The 13,342-nt window shown below is 33.4% G+C and overlaps 1 protein-coding gene across 1 annotated transcript; it reads left to right on the top strand.

Moving 5' to 3' along the window:
• The first annotated feature begins 207 nt into the window (after positions 1-207).
• Positions 208-1,737, top strand: LOC107923437 (serine/threonine-protein phosphatase 7 long form homolog). The gene is made up of 5 exons (XM_016853637.1): positions 208-241; positions 352-413; positions 523-1,238; positions 1,330-1,411; positions 1,501-1,737. The coding sequence occupies exons 1-5, from the start codon at positions 208-210 to the stop codon at positions 1,735-1,737; spliced, it is 1,131 nt and encodes a 376-aa protein (XP_016709126.1).
• Positions 1,738-13,342: the final 11,605 nt, after the last annotated feature.

Below are 13,342 nucleotides of genomic sequence, written 5' to 3'. Positions count from 1 at the left end.
CTAAAATAATATAAAAAATAAAATACGAAAATAATATATTTTAAAAAATAAAATCCGAAAATAAAATAAATACCAAAATATATTGAACTACATGTCGGGTATATTATATATATTATAATTTAAACCAAAATATGTTACTTATTATCATTTTAAAATAATAATAAAAATATTTGTATTTGAATTGGGTATATTTTTTTTTAATGTAGTATGGCAAAAAATATGCTGCCGGAAAAACGGTTTGGTATTTTTTTTTGTAATTAAAAGCAATATATAAAATTTAGTTATTTTGACAAATATTTAAAATCCATCAAACATTGAAATTAATAACCGAAATTTATTTTGAAATTGCAGGTATGGCAACGGCTTCATTGATTAAGAAAGATCCTCACATAGCTGACACAGTTAATAAAACGGTAATATATTGTTATTTGTTACTCATAGGTTCCATTAAAAAAAGATTTATGTAATTTTCAAAAATAAATTATGTTATTATAACTTTTTTCTGCAATTTAACATTGTCAGGAATCGTACCGTGTATTAAGGGGCCAGGTGAATGGTTTAGGATATTCCCCGGATGCACGACTGATGCTGTACTTGGAGCTAGCTGGATTCGGGTCAGCAGCATTGATCCGGACGTTTGATTTACGGTACGATTTAATATCCGCATTGGTTGAGCGTTGCTGCCCGGAAACCCACACTTTTCATTTGCTATGTGGGGAGTGCACTGTCACTCTGGAGGATGTTGCACTGCAACTTGGGCTCCCAATCGACGGAAGTTCGGTCACGGGCGTAAGTGCGATAGCTGAGCTGACTGCACTTTGTTATAGCCTCCTAGGAGCCTCGTCCGGCGATGATGAGTCCAATTTATTAGGTTTGAAATTTACATGGTTGAAAGCAAAGTTTCAGCATTTACCAGATAATGCCACTGAAGAAGAGTTGATGTGCGCAGCTCGAGCGTACATTATGTATATTATAGGGGGTGTATTGATGCCCGATGCGAATAACAACGGGGTTCATCTCATGTATTTACCTCTATTAACTGATTTGCATAATGTTCGCTCGTATAGCTGGGGCTCCGCAGTTATGGCTATGTTGTATCGTGAGCTTTGTCGGACGACAAAGCCTCATGCTGCAGACATAGGCGGATGCCTTATATTGTTGCAGTCATGGGCTCTTTTTCGAATGTTATTCTTGGCATCGGTTAGTCACCAGCCATACGTATATCCACTAGTTAACAGGTGATAAAATTTAACTAGTTATTAATTGATAGTTTCTTTATAATGATACTATTCTAACGATACTATATTTATTTGAAATTTGTTTTCGTAGATGGAGTATTTATCCGGGTATCGGGAGGTCGTACACTGTCCCGATATATCGTTTGTTGATTGAGCAACATGCTGGAGAAGGGGTAAGCTATTGCAATATTCGCGACATGTAATTACTTTATATATCTTACTCAAACCGTGTGAAATTTTAACCATGGTATTAATCGTGCAGTTTATTTGGATGTCATATCGTAGACCAGAACTTGTGGCCGTTATACCATCTTCTGCCTACATTTATTCTCAATTGTGGTGCACTAACGCACCAATTATCAGTTTCAATGTAGTCGAATGGTACCATGGGGATCGAGTAATACGACAGTTTGGTTGCATCCAGTATATCCCGGATCTACCAAAGGAGGTGGGGAAGGTTCACGGCATCAACAAGAGAGGGAAACATGGAATGCATTGAGGGGTTATGCACTGGAGATATATTGCGATGTGGGATAATCGGATGGGTCGAAGACCTCGGATGGATATGTCTTCTGATTTGCAACTATCGCCAGAGTACATGCAATGGTACTTTAGTATGGGAAAGCCATATTTACTTGGTGCCCAATCGACTATAGTCCCCCTGCACGTGCAGCGACCTGGGGCATACGAGCCAGTGGCCGATATAGATCCCGATTCACAGCCAGATCTCGAGACTGAGCGAGAGGTGGAGCCCGAGGCACAGCCTGAGGCCGAGTCTGAGCAATCGCATTCACATTCAGCTGATACTTCTTATCATCCAGATTTCCCAGATAACGACTATTTTCTGGGCTCGTCAGGGGGCGAATACTATTACGGGTTTGATATCTTTGGGTTGTCTCCATCGCAGCAAAGCACTTCTCTCGGCCTGTATCCCAATCAGTACAGCACTAGCCTCGGCCCATATCCACCGCAGTACTCCACTCCTCTTAGGATGTATCCGCTGCAGCATGGCACTCCTCTCGGCTCAAGTTCATCGATGCCATTCGAGCCATATGATTTTTCTTCCATGTATCAGACACCCTCACCTGCGACTGAAGAGGATGTTGGTCGTCGCGATCACCCACAACGTGAACGTCGACCTCCGAATAGGTATACCCCTAGGACCACACCATCTAACCATCAACTTTAGGGGTTTATTGGGTTTTGATATTAAAAAGTTTGTATTTCTTTCTATATATTTAATTAGATTAATTGGAACTTTGAAAATTGTAACAAAATTTGACCATAACGTAAATTAGATTAATTTGGACATTTTGAACATTAAAACACTAAAACTTAACAAACTTAGTATTGTAATATAAATTAAATACATTACAACATTAATCTAATTGGAACAAACTTTGCAATATAATTTTTTTATATAAATTAAATACATTACAACATAGGCTCATTTCCTACCCAATCGTGACGATTGTCCAATATGATAGTTTCGCTGCAGGCATTTACTCCAATTATGACCAGCTAACATGCATAATCCACAGCGCTTACCATCAGATTTCTCCCTAATGTCCATCTCATTACGAATTCTGGATGATTGCGGACGACCTCTTGGATTCCTGCGTAGCCCTCTGTCTGGGACAAGTTCGAAAGTCATCGGAGGCACCTCCCACGTAGACAAGTCAGGCATGACGGGGAACTCATTTTCCCAGACACGTAACGTGCGCTCAAGTGTGTACACATCATCGACAAATTGTTCAACATTAAGGTTTACCTTAGCACACGCTGCCACGACATACGCACATGGATAATGAAGTGTTTGGAACCTCTTACAATCACACTGTCTGTTACGGAGATCAACTCTATATGACCTAGGTGGTATACTGGGTCGACGATCGATGGTCTCTGTAACACGAAATGTTTCATGGCATCGTGAATATATTTCTACATTCATCGACCTCGCCATCTGACGGTTTGCAACCATTGCATCCCTGACATCTTCGACAAACACGTATCACGCCTCTATCTGGTTGACTTGTTACTGACCCATTCTTGGCATCAAGGTTGCCAACCTGTAAAATGTAGCCGAAAAGACAGATGAAATCGGAAGATGTCGTGTTTTCAATAACACAACGTTGACCCCCTCCACTAAGTTTGTGGTCATTTGACCATAACGAAAGCCCTCATCAAAACTTTGAGCCCATTGCCACGGCTCCATAGTACCCAACCACTGTTGGAAAGATGTGTTTGTTTGACCCTCCATATCACTCTCAAGTCAAGCCATTCTTTGGCGAAAAATATGTGGCTCCAGCTTGTGCGCTGTATATGTATTAAGGAAAGATAAGTTACAGTATTGGCCTAAAGCATTAAAACATATGTTGAAAAGATAAGGTAATCATTTACCCATTTTCACAACTTATCTCTTCCAGTCAGCATTCTTATAATCTCGATAAAAGTTAGCCGCGATGTGCCGGATACAATAAACAGATCTCCATGGTACACCGGAACCCCTAATGGCGACAATTAATCCTTTCCCTCTATCGGAGATGATGCAAATATTATCGTTGCTAATAACATACCTCCGCAAGTTGGTAAGAAAGAATTCCCACAATTCCATGTTCTCATTATCTACGATGGCAAATGCTATCGGGATCACGTTCCTGTCGCCGTCTTGAGCAACCGCAAGAAGTAAGATTTGTGTATATTTTCCATATAGCCACGTCACATCTACTTGCACAAACGGCTTGCAGTGGGGAAATGCGCACACACATGGATCAAACATCCAGAACATCCGATGAAAAATTCTTTTTTCTGGTTGTAATTGGTCATCCGGGCTGTAATAAGGTCATTTCTGTAACTCAATGATAGTCCCAGGTACGTACTCCCGCATAGCGGCTATCCATCCCTATAACTCGTTATACGATGCATCGAAATCCCTATACAATTGCTCCATTGCCATTTGTTTTGCTATCCACGCCTTTCGATATGATACTAGATACTGAAACCGTGCCTGCATTTTAGAAATCAGTACTGAAACTGTCAGCATGTCCTTCACCATTGGCATGATAAACGTACAGATAGTTTTGGAATCAAGTTTTCCATGGTCTTCAGTCATACGTATTGATGTGCACGTGTGAGGCCCAACAAATTTGCGTATCTCCCACATCTGTGATTTTTGAATAAATGCAGCTCGTACATGCCAATTACAGCCTTCCGCCGACTTCCAACACTCTCTAATATATAATATCGGTTTAGAAACTGCAACTTTGTAATCCACTGATATATTCATGCTATACTGCTTAATAGCAAATACACACTCTTCTTTACTTTCGAATCTCTGACCTACTAATAACTCATCATGATCAGAATTTACGGCCAACCGATAAACAGGAAGTATTTCAGGATACTCCGAGAACTCAGCTTCATACACCGCGTCGGGGTCTATGAGCGACATGTGTGGCCCAGAGTTATTGTGTATCACAATACGTCGCATCTGGTTCCCTACTGAAGACGCGTTAATGTTTCCATCGTCATTCACATCTTCATCGTCAGTATTATCGGGGACATCGTCCACATCGGGATCACTATCACTATCGACCTCTTCATCATAATGATCACTATTATCGTATCCATCATCACCAACCACGTCAATATCGGGTGTAACATTAAGATCGATATCGATCCCACGTATAGTCGATTCACTATCAACGTACGATATTGGAGCCACCACGCACGGTTCTTCAGTTGCATGTTCTTCACCATATGCAGTGAGATCTTCATTCTGCTCCATACTGGCTAACTCAGCAAATAAGTGCATCGGTGATTTTTTGTCACTCCCATTCCCACAGTAAAGAGCTATCATTTGATAGGATCTGTCGAAACTGGAAACTTGTAGAAAAGTTTTGAGATCCTTCTCCCACAATGTTTAACAATTTTTGCGTTAATTCTTCCCTTTATATCATCCAATGAGACATTTCTATTAAATCTCATTGCTATTTGTTGTCAACATTCAAATATGCACCCAACGGTTGTTGTTAAGATGATTCCATCGAAATAAACGCATACGAAAAACTAATTATCCATCTTCAATACTCAATCTGTTAAAAAAAAACAAAATTTCTCAAAACAATTTCGAACAATAAATAAATTACTTAAATACAAAATTAATTAATCAATATGCAAATTTTTTCATTCATAAGCTCATACTTTTTCAGTTATAATTTTGTACATGAACAACATTTATTTTTACATTTAACCACTTATATTCAGTTCTACATTTTCTTCTATCTCCGATCCCGTATCTTCATCTGGGAAATTCTCTATAATCCAATTTAGAAAATCTTGATTCTCTTCAGATTCATCTTCTACAATCCAATTTGGAAATTCCTCGGGATCTTCTGCCTCTTCAATCTTTATAACTGGTATTGAATATATAAGTTCTCTTGATAATTTCCTAACAACTAATTTATCCATCCATGGTTTGTCAAACACATTTTTCTTCCCAATTAACTTTCATGAACCTATACTTTGTCTCGCTATTTTCCTTGCTCCATAAGATATTATAAACCTCGCGAAGTTTATAACTAGATTCCAATAAGTTCGTGGTACCGATGTCTTCCAAAGTTCGTCTAAAATGATTTGATGCTCCTCTTCTATTAATGTCCCTCTAAGGGTTAAGCATTGCACTTTATTGTTTCTAATCATTTCAAGACCCATCCACAACACTTTTTGCATATTTTGATTTACGGTAATAAGGTGTTGAACAATGTCTTCTTCTGGTTTCATTCTGTAATCTTGGACTTCTCTCATCATCTTATCAACTTTCTCCCTTTGTGCTAAACTTATTATCTCATCAGGCAATACCAAATATGTTGTCATTTCTAATAATATGTATAACAAAAATATTTTTAGTTGTTATCACTAATTAACAATTACTTTATAATAGTTTTACTAATATAAAAACTTTCAAATCTATTTAAAAAATTTAAAACATAAAATTCACAATAAATACGTAATTAATCTAAACACAAAACTTACTAACATTTCACAATAAACAAAATAAATTTTAAAACAAAACATAAAAGTAACACTAAACAAACTATATAATACTAACAAAATAATTTTTTCTTATCATAATCTATTTTATTTAAAAAATAACAACAAAAAAATTACCTTTTCTTTTCTTTCTTCTTCTCCTTTCTTTCTTTCTATCTTCTTCTTCTGTAAATTTTTTTCCAATCTGGTAGTCGAATGGAGGGGGCAGGATGAATATATACTAGAGGGGGTCAAAGTTGTGAGAAAGGCACCACTAGTGCCACCTGTGGGGCACCCTCCATTGGTGCCGCCTGTGGGGTACCCTCCACCCTTATTTTATTTTTTTTTCATCCTATTCTTTTTTTTTAACCTGCAAATTTTTCAGAAAGTGTTTGGATTTGAGGGTGGTGCCGCTTATGCACCACCCTCCATCACTTGGAATGACCCATTTTCGTACATAATTTTAAGGGCATCACATTTTGGTTTTTTTTCATATTATTATAGTAAAAATCCCCCAAATATCTAAAGGTATAAAGCCAATAATGGTAGAAGAAGCCCAACACATAACTAAAACTTCAGAAGAGATTTAGGTACTTGAAACTGAAGATTAAAATAATAAAAATACGAGATCTCGCTAAGCTATGTCAATCCAAGAAAATGTGTAATCGATAATAAAAGTGGTCGACAATGGTTTTGCATGCAATATTATTGTTGAAATAATGAAATAAAAGAAGAATCTTGAATAAATCTGTTGAGAAATATAGATATGGAATAGATTGGTCAAAATAAAAAGACATAACTTAAGTACAATTAAATTCGTAGAGTTTTTGGACAAGTAGTCCAAATATCTAAAGGTATAAAGTCAGTGATGGTACAAATGAAGTAGTTTTGCAAAAGCAAAATAAAAATATAAAGTTTTTCGCTAAGTCTTGGCATTAATTATGAAAAGATATGATATTTTTTTATGGTAAATGCAATAACTTTTAGATATATTATTAAACTGACAGTTTATAAAAGATTTAACTTGCATCTAATGGTTGTTGTTACAACTTTTTATGAATCGCTCTATAGTAAAATTTATATTAAAATTCTTAAAAGATTTAGAATGCCGAAAGCATATTAAAATTCTCAAGAAATTGCTCATTTATATGAATTGAAATAATTTGAACATATGTGGTAAATTTGACATAGTGAATAGTAGCTGTAGGAGGATTATAAAATGATGCAAAATACTTATTTGTGTTTTTATAAAAGAAACATGATTAAAGTTTGCTATAATTATTGTTGAAACTCCTAAAGAGATCAAAATATATTTCCCTCAAAATTTTCTCACTCATGACTTTCAAAAGAATGGTGATATAAAACATTCAGATAGTCATTTGAAATACTAGTATTCAAGATTGAATACGTAGAATATGAGAAAGTATGTGATATTTTCATGAGGGGGAGCAAATACGCGTTGTACTCTTTTTTCCTTAACCGAGGTTTTGCCCCATTAGATTTCTCTGATAAAGTTTTAAATAAGGCAGCATATTATACGTATTATAGATATGTGTACTCTTTTTCTTTCACTGAGAATTTTTTTCCCACAGGGTTTTTATCTAGTGAAGTTTTAAGTGGATGTTCATCAAGATCATGTACTTTAAATTCTAATAGTAATTAGAAGTAGACCTCTAATTCATTTATACTTCTTATGCCTATAAATAGATACTTTCGAGAAGCTTTGTAAATATTCTTCTTGATCAATAAAATACACTCTCTATTTGCTCTCTCATTCTCTTTGTTATTTACTCTCTATCTATTTATTTTATAAAATTTTCATTATTTTCAAAGAAATTGTTTTGAAAAATTGAAAACATTAATTTTCAAATTTAAATATAATTTATCTTAATTCAAATTCATATAAAAATATTGATTTTTTATTTGATTATATTAGTAAAATTATTTTTATTTAAAATTATCTTTAGTTTAATTACTAATAGTAATCAACATTACTATTTTCATATTTTAATTTTCGAAAATAGATTTTAATTTTTATTTAAAAATGTATTTTTATTTTTTAAAATAAAAAAATTACAATTTGTTGTTAAAATAAAAATAAAGAAATAATTGTTTTCTTAAATTAAAATTGTGGCTAAAGTTTTGGATTTTTATATGGAATGCTTGCAAATATATTTCTATGAATTAAATTAATTAAATTAACTTTTTTATTTTCAAATTTTGATATGTTAAATATATTATTGTATATGTAATATCATGTTCGCATGTTATTTCCACATATTTTAAACAAACAAAAATAATTAATAGATTTAATGACTGACCTTTAAAAAAAGATTGAAATTTCAAATTTTAAAAAATATATATATAGCAACTAAAGATGTTCTGGTTGAAGAATATGGACTAAATCTATAACTTTACGCATAATAGTAGAATTTAACCAAACAGATTTAATTGCTACCATTTGATTAGGACTAAAATTTTAAATTTAAGAAATATAAGGACTAAAATTGACCAATCTGAATAGTATTGAGACTAAAATTGATCAAATTAAAGTACAACTTATGCAAATCAAGAGGTCTAGTAACAGGCTTTGAAAAAAAATAAATTGTAAAAATGGTTTTGTATTTTTTAAAATTTTTATTTTTGTAACCTCTATAACCTAACTCATACGTTATGGTCGAATCATTAAAAGTTACCTTAGCCATCGAAATGACCAATAAAACGTTCAAGTTTAATAAAAAGTGTTCGATAGCAAAAAGTCTCAAAATTCGTAGAAGGAACCATCGTTTTATAAAACTGATGAGAATCGTTCTCAAGAAAATAATTTCGTTTGGTTTCAAAAAGTCACTGTAGATACTTATTACATTAAGAATCGTTGATTTATTTTTAATTATCTCGTTCAATTTGATTTCGATTCCCAATTTGATAGGAAAATCATATTTCCACCATTATAAAATAATTGAAAATAAAATCCTGAAAACCTTATTCAAAATTGAGTTTGACGGTAAAAGCATATTATATCAAATCCTTTATTTAAACACCTCATATGAATGTTAAATTCCATATCACAGTCTGTTTAAAATAATGCAAAGTCCAAAAGAATTAATAAAACAGTTTAAAAGTACGTTTTTAGATGAAAACAGATGATTGCTCCAAATGTTGAGTCCGAGCCCTAACCTCAAAAGTTATCTAAAAAGATAGGAAAAACTAAGGGGTGAGGTATAAAATTTAATGTGGTCTTAACACATAAGCAGTAAGCAAATTAAACAATAAATAATAACATACAATTTTGCAATATACAGTACATATCATATTATCAATTTCACGATGATATCAGTATGTATATGCAGGTTTAATAGTAAAATTTTCCTACTCATCCATCTGCTACACTCCATGGTAAGAATTCCCCAAAACTCATCCAACCTTACACACCATAACAATAGGAGCATAAGCTCGTGTGGATATATCATCAGTAGATCTGCAGATAAACTGCAGTAGATACGAGGATAAACTGCCAGTAGCACTTCCTCCTTCAACAACCCAATCCCAATGCAATTGTACATCATACTTTTTATAGATCAATAAACAATAATGATAACAATATGATCATGTGATTATCATGCAAACAATAGCAATTGTAGTTTTAATAGTAGCAGTGAATATACATCAGTAGCAATTTCAGATTTAATACATAATCAAACAAATCATTGACAGAACAAATATGAAAAAAGGGTCTCAATTGAGCATACGAGAACTTTAAACAAGTTGGGGACTGTATAGGGACCATACTGAAACATTTCACAAAGATTAAGGCAAAATTGTAAAATAGAGGTCACACAACTGTGTGGTGTTGAGGTATATGGTCGTGTGTCCAAGTCATGTAATTCATTAAGGTCGCGTGATCAGTAAGCAAAATCCCCAACGATAGTCACATGATTATGTGACTGGGCCGTGTAACTAGTTGTGGTCATGTGACATTGAAAATACAAAGTTACAGTAGCTCATGGTCGTGTTGACCCATCGTGTAGGACACAAGCTCATGTGGTAGACCGTGTGATCCCAAAATACACACACGATTTGCCACCGATTTTCATGGTTAGGATGCACACCTTTCACCAATAGTTAGTTCGTTACTCCACACGCTCAGATCTAATTCGATACCCCTAGATCCAGTCCTTCAAATGACATATTTGCACCAGATACAGAAGTTAGTAATTGGTATTAAGGCTTTCGACAAAAACCCGAAAGAGATCGATTAAGCAAAACGAAAAGAACAACGTAACTCAATTGTACAACCGAAAATCAAGATTTAACCATTGAAATAGATCACACTTACCACTCTATGGCAAAAGATAATGATAGTTTTCGTTAACAGATCTAAACACCAACGGAATCTGAACGAAAAGAGGATGATTTGATAAGGGAAAGGGATTCAGCGATTCAAGGAATGTAAGGAGCTGTAACAATCAATGGTGGTGGATGAATACAGTGGCTATAATGGTGCGACAATCAAGAAAAAGAAAAAGAAAGGAAAAGGAAGAAGTTAGAATAAAAAGTGAAAAGAATAAGAAAATGGGAAGAGGGAAAAAAATTAGGGAAAATGAAAAATAGTGGCCAGTCTAGCATAACAAGGTATAGATACTTAGGTTTTCAACACCAGGGTTGGTGACACAGGGAAAATATAGGAAAAGAGTTTAGGGTTTAAGGTTTTTCTGTTGCCTATAACAGACCAATCCCCAACAGTGGCCCAGATAGTCATTGAAGCAGCAAAATAAAACAATTTCAATACTAACAAATATATTCCTGAAAAATTTTAACCCGCAATTCGAGGCATGTCAATTTTAAAATTATCTTATATCATAATATATTTTAGGCATAATAACTTATTTGGCCTACCAACTTTATAAAAAAATAGCTCTTCATTTAATTTTTCGTTTCTTTTAGCTCTTGTTGATGTCATACACGTGAATTGTCAGTAATTGAATAATTTTTAAAAAATCTAAAAATTATTAACACTAATAAAAAATATAAAAATATGTTTAAATTTTTAAAAATTAATTATTTGCTAATTTGGCACACTTAAATAACATGTCAGTAAAATTAATAGATGTTAATTTCTTCATCTATACTAAGGTGATTTGATAAATAATGCTAATTAAGAACTAAAAAATATAAATAATTAAATAAAAAATTAAAATAATTTTTTTAATAAAATTGAAGGGTGAAATAAGTTTATATATTAATTATTGAATTTATGTGACGTGGATAATCTTGCGCCTTTCCCCCAAGCGGCCTGGAGTTTGCCGGCTTTAACTTGGACAACTGCAGACTTGCACCAGCTTTACGAGTTCCGCCTGTCGGACCTTACAATTTGTTTCCATTCCTTTTTTCAATTTTTATTTATAAATCAGTATTAAAAACACAATATCAATTTTCAATATTATTTTTGAAAAACAACACTGTATCAATTTCAAATAATTTGAAAATGAGATATTAAACATTTAGTTTTAAATTTCCAATAGATTATTAGTTTTAAATTCCTAATATATATATTTATAACATACAAATAACTTCATTAATCCTCCATAATAGAACAAAAATCATATGCATCCTTCCTTAATGATAAGTAAATAAAACAAATTCAACCAAATAAAATTCTAACACACTGTAGTTAATATATATAAAGTTATGATGAGGAAACATTTCCCTGGAAAAAAAATTGAAGAGCAAAACTAGAAAGAATTTTAAAAAATTACAAAAAAGAAGAATTATAAGGTTACCTTACCATCATCTATTGCGATAGGTAAAATAAAAAGAAAGAAAAAGGGAAGAATGAAAGAAAGAAGATAAATTAAATGCTGCAGCCGCAGCAAAGATAGAAGAAGCAGAGAGTGGAGACAAGAACTACGGCTTCTACAACATAAAGAACTCTGAATACCAAATTGTCGATTATCTTCACCTGGAAATCAATGGGTTTCTTCCACTTGAATGCTGATGAGAGTTTCCAGCTGCCCCAGAACCTCTCCTTCTTCTTTACTGACCAATTCTTCATTCCCATCACCATTATTGGAGAAATTCAAGGGCCACCCAATCTCTCTCTCTGACACCGTTGGAGATAAAAACTAGTGCTTAATGAATGTGTGTATATATGAGGGTGGGGGTGACAGATAAGGGATCCGATTCGATCACTTTGGTTTGCTCCAAAAAAAAAAAAAGAAAGGAGAGGCGTTTGCTGGCAAAGGCAGGCAGGCTGGGAAATGGTGGGTAGGGACTATCGAATTTTATTCCTGGTTTGAGGACGGTTCACAACACATCATTATTAAAAAATATTGGGGGTAAACTATTTAGATAGTCACCCAATTTTTAGGATATTTTTATTTTGGTCACTCAAAATGAAACCTTACAATATTGTGACTTAATTTTTTGGACGTTTTAATCACCTTACAGTTAAATTTCTAATGGTAATTAACTTATATACGCCAAATCATATTCACATTTTCATTTTAGTCACCCAAAATAATGTTTTTAAAAATATTAATCGAGATAAAAAATATTAAGAATTAAAATGAAAATGCGGTAGAAATTGCTTTAAAACAAGAAACAAGAATTGATCAGTCCTTTTAAAACAAAATTAATTGTTAAATCAGACTTGAATTGTACATATAATTTGGAAAATGGTGATAAAATAATATGTTATTTTAGAATTTGTGACCTGTGTTTTAGCATTAGTGGATTTTAAGCATACTAAGAATAATACAAATGGCATTGGCATAAAGTACTAACAAAATCTATGTATAATGTTTGACCAATTCTAAAGCAATATGTAACATGGTTTAAAATTTTGCTTAAAAATTTAAATATAATGTTTTTTTAACACTGTCAAATATTTATTTCGGGGTTTAATTAATAAATAGGATGGATCCAGTGATGAGCCAGCTAATTTCTCTTCTTTTATAACGGCTGAATTACAAAGTGAGATAAATGATGTAACGACTTCAACGTCAACGCTGAATTCCAAAGAGCAACCAAACGGTCATGACGTGCTAATGTCCGTTATCTCGGTAGCTTTTCAA

The sequence above is a fragment of the Gossypium hirsutum genome, chromosome A11 (genome assembly GCF_007990345.1).
Source record: "Gossypium hirsutum isolate 1008001.06 chromosome A11, Gossypium_hirsutum_v2.1, whole genome shotgun sequence".
In the NCBI taxonomy this organism is placed as follows: domain Eukaryota; kingdom Viridiplantae; phylum Streptophyta; class Magnoliopsida; order Malvales; family Malvaceae; genus Gossypium; species Gossypium hirsutum.
Note: the sequence above shows the minus strand (reverse complement) of the source record. Positions and strands in the feature narration are given on the sequence as shown.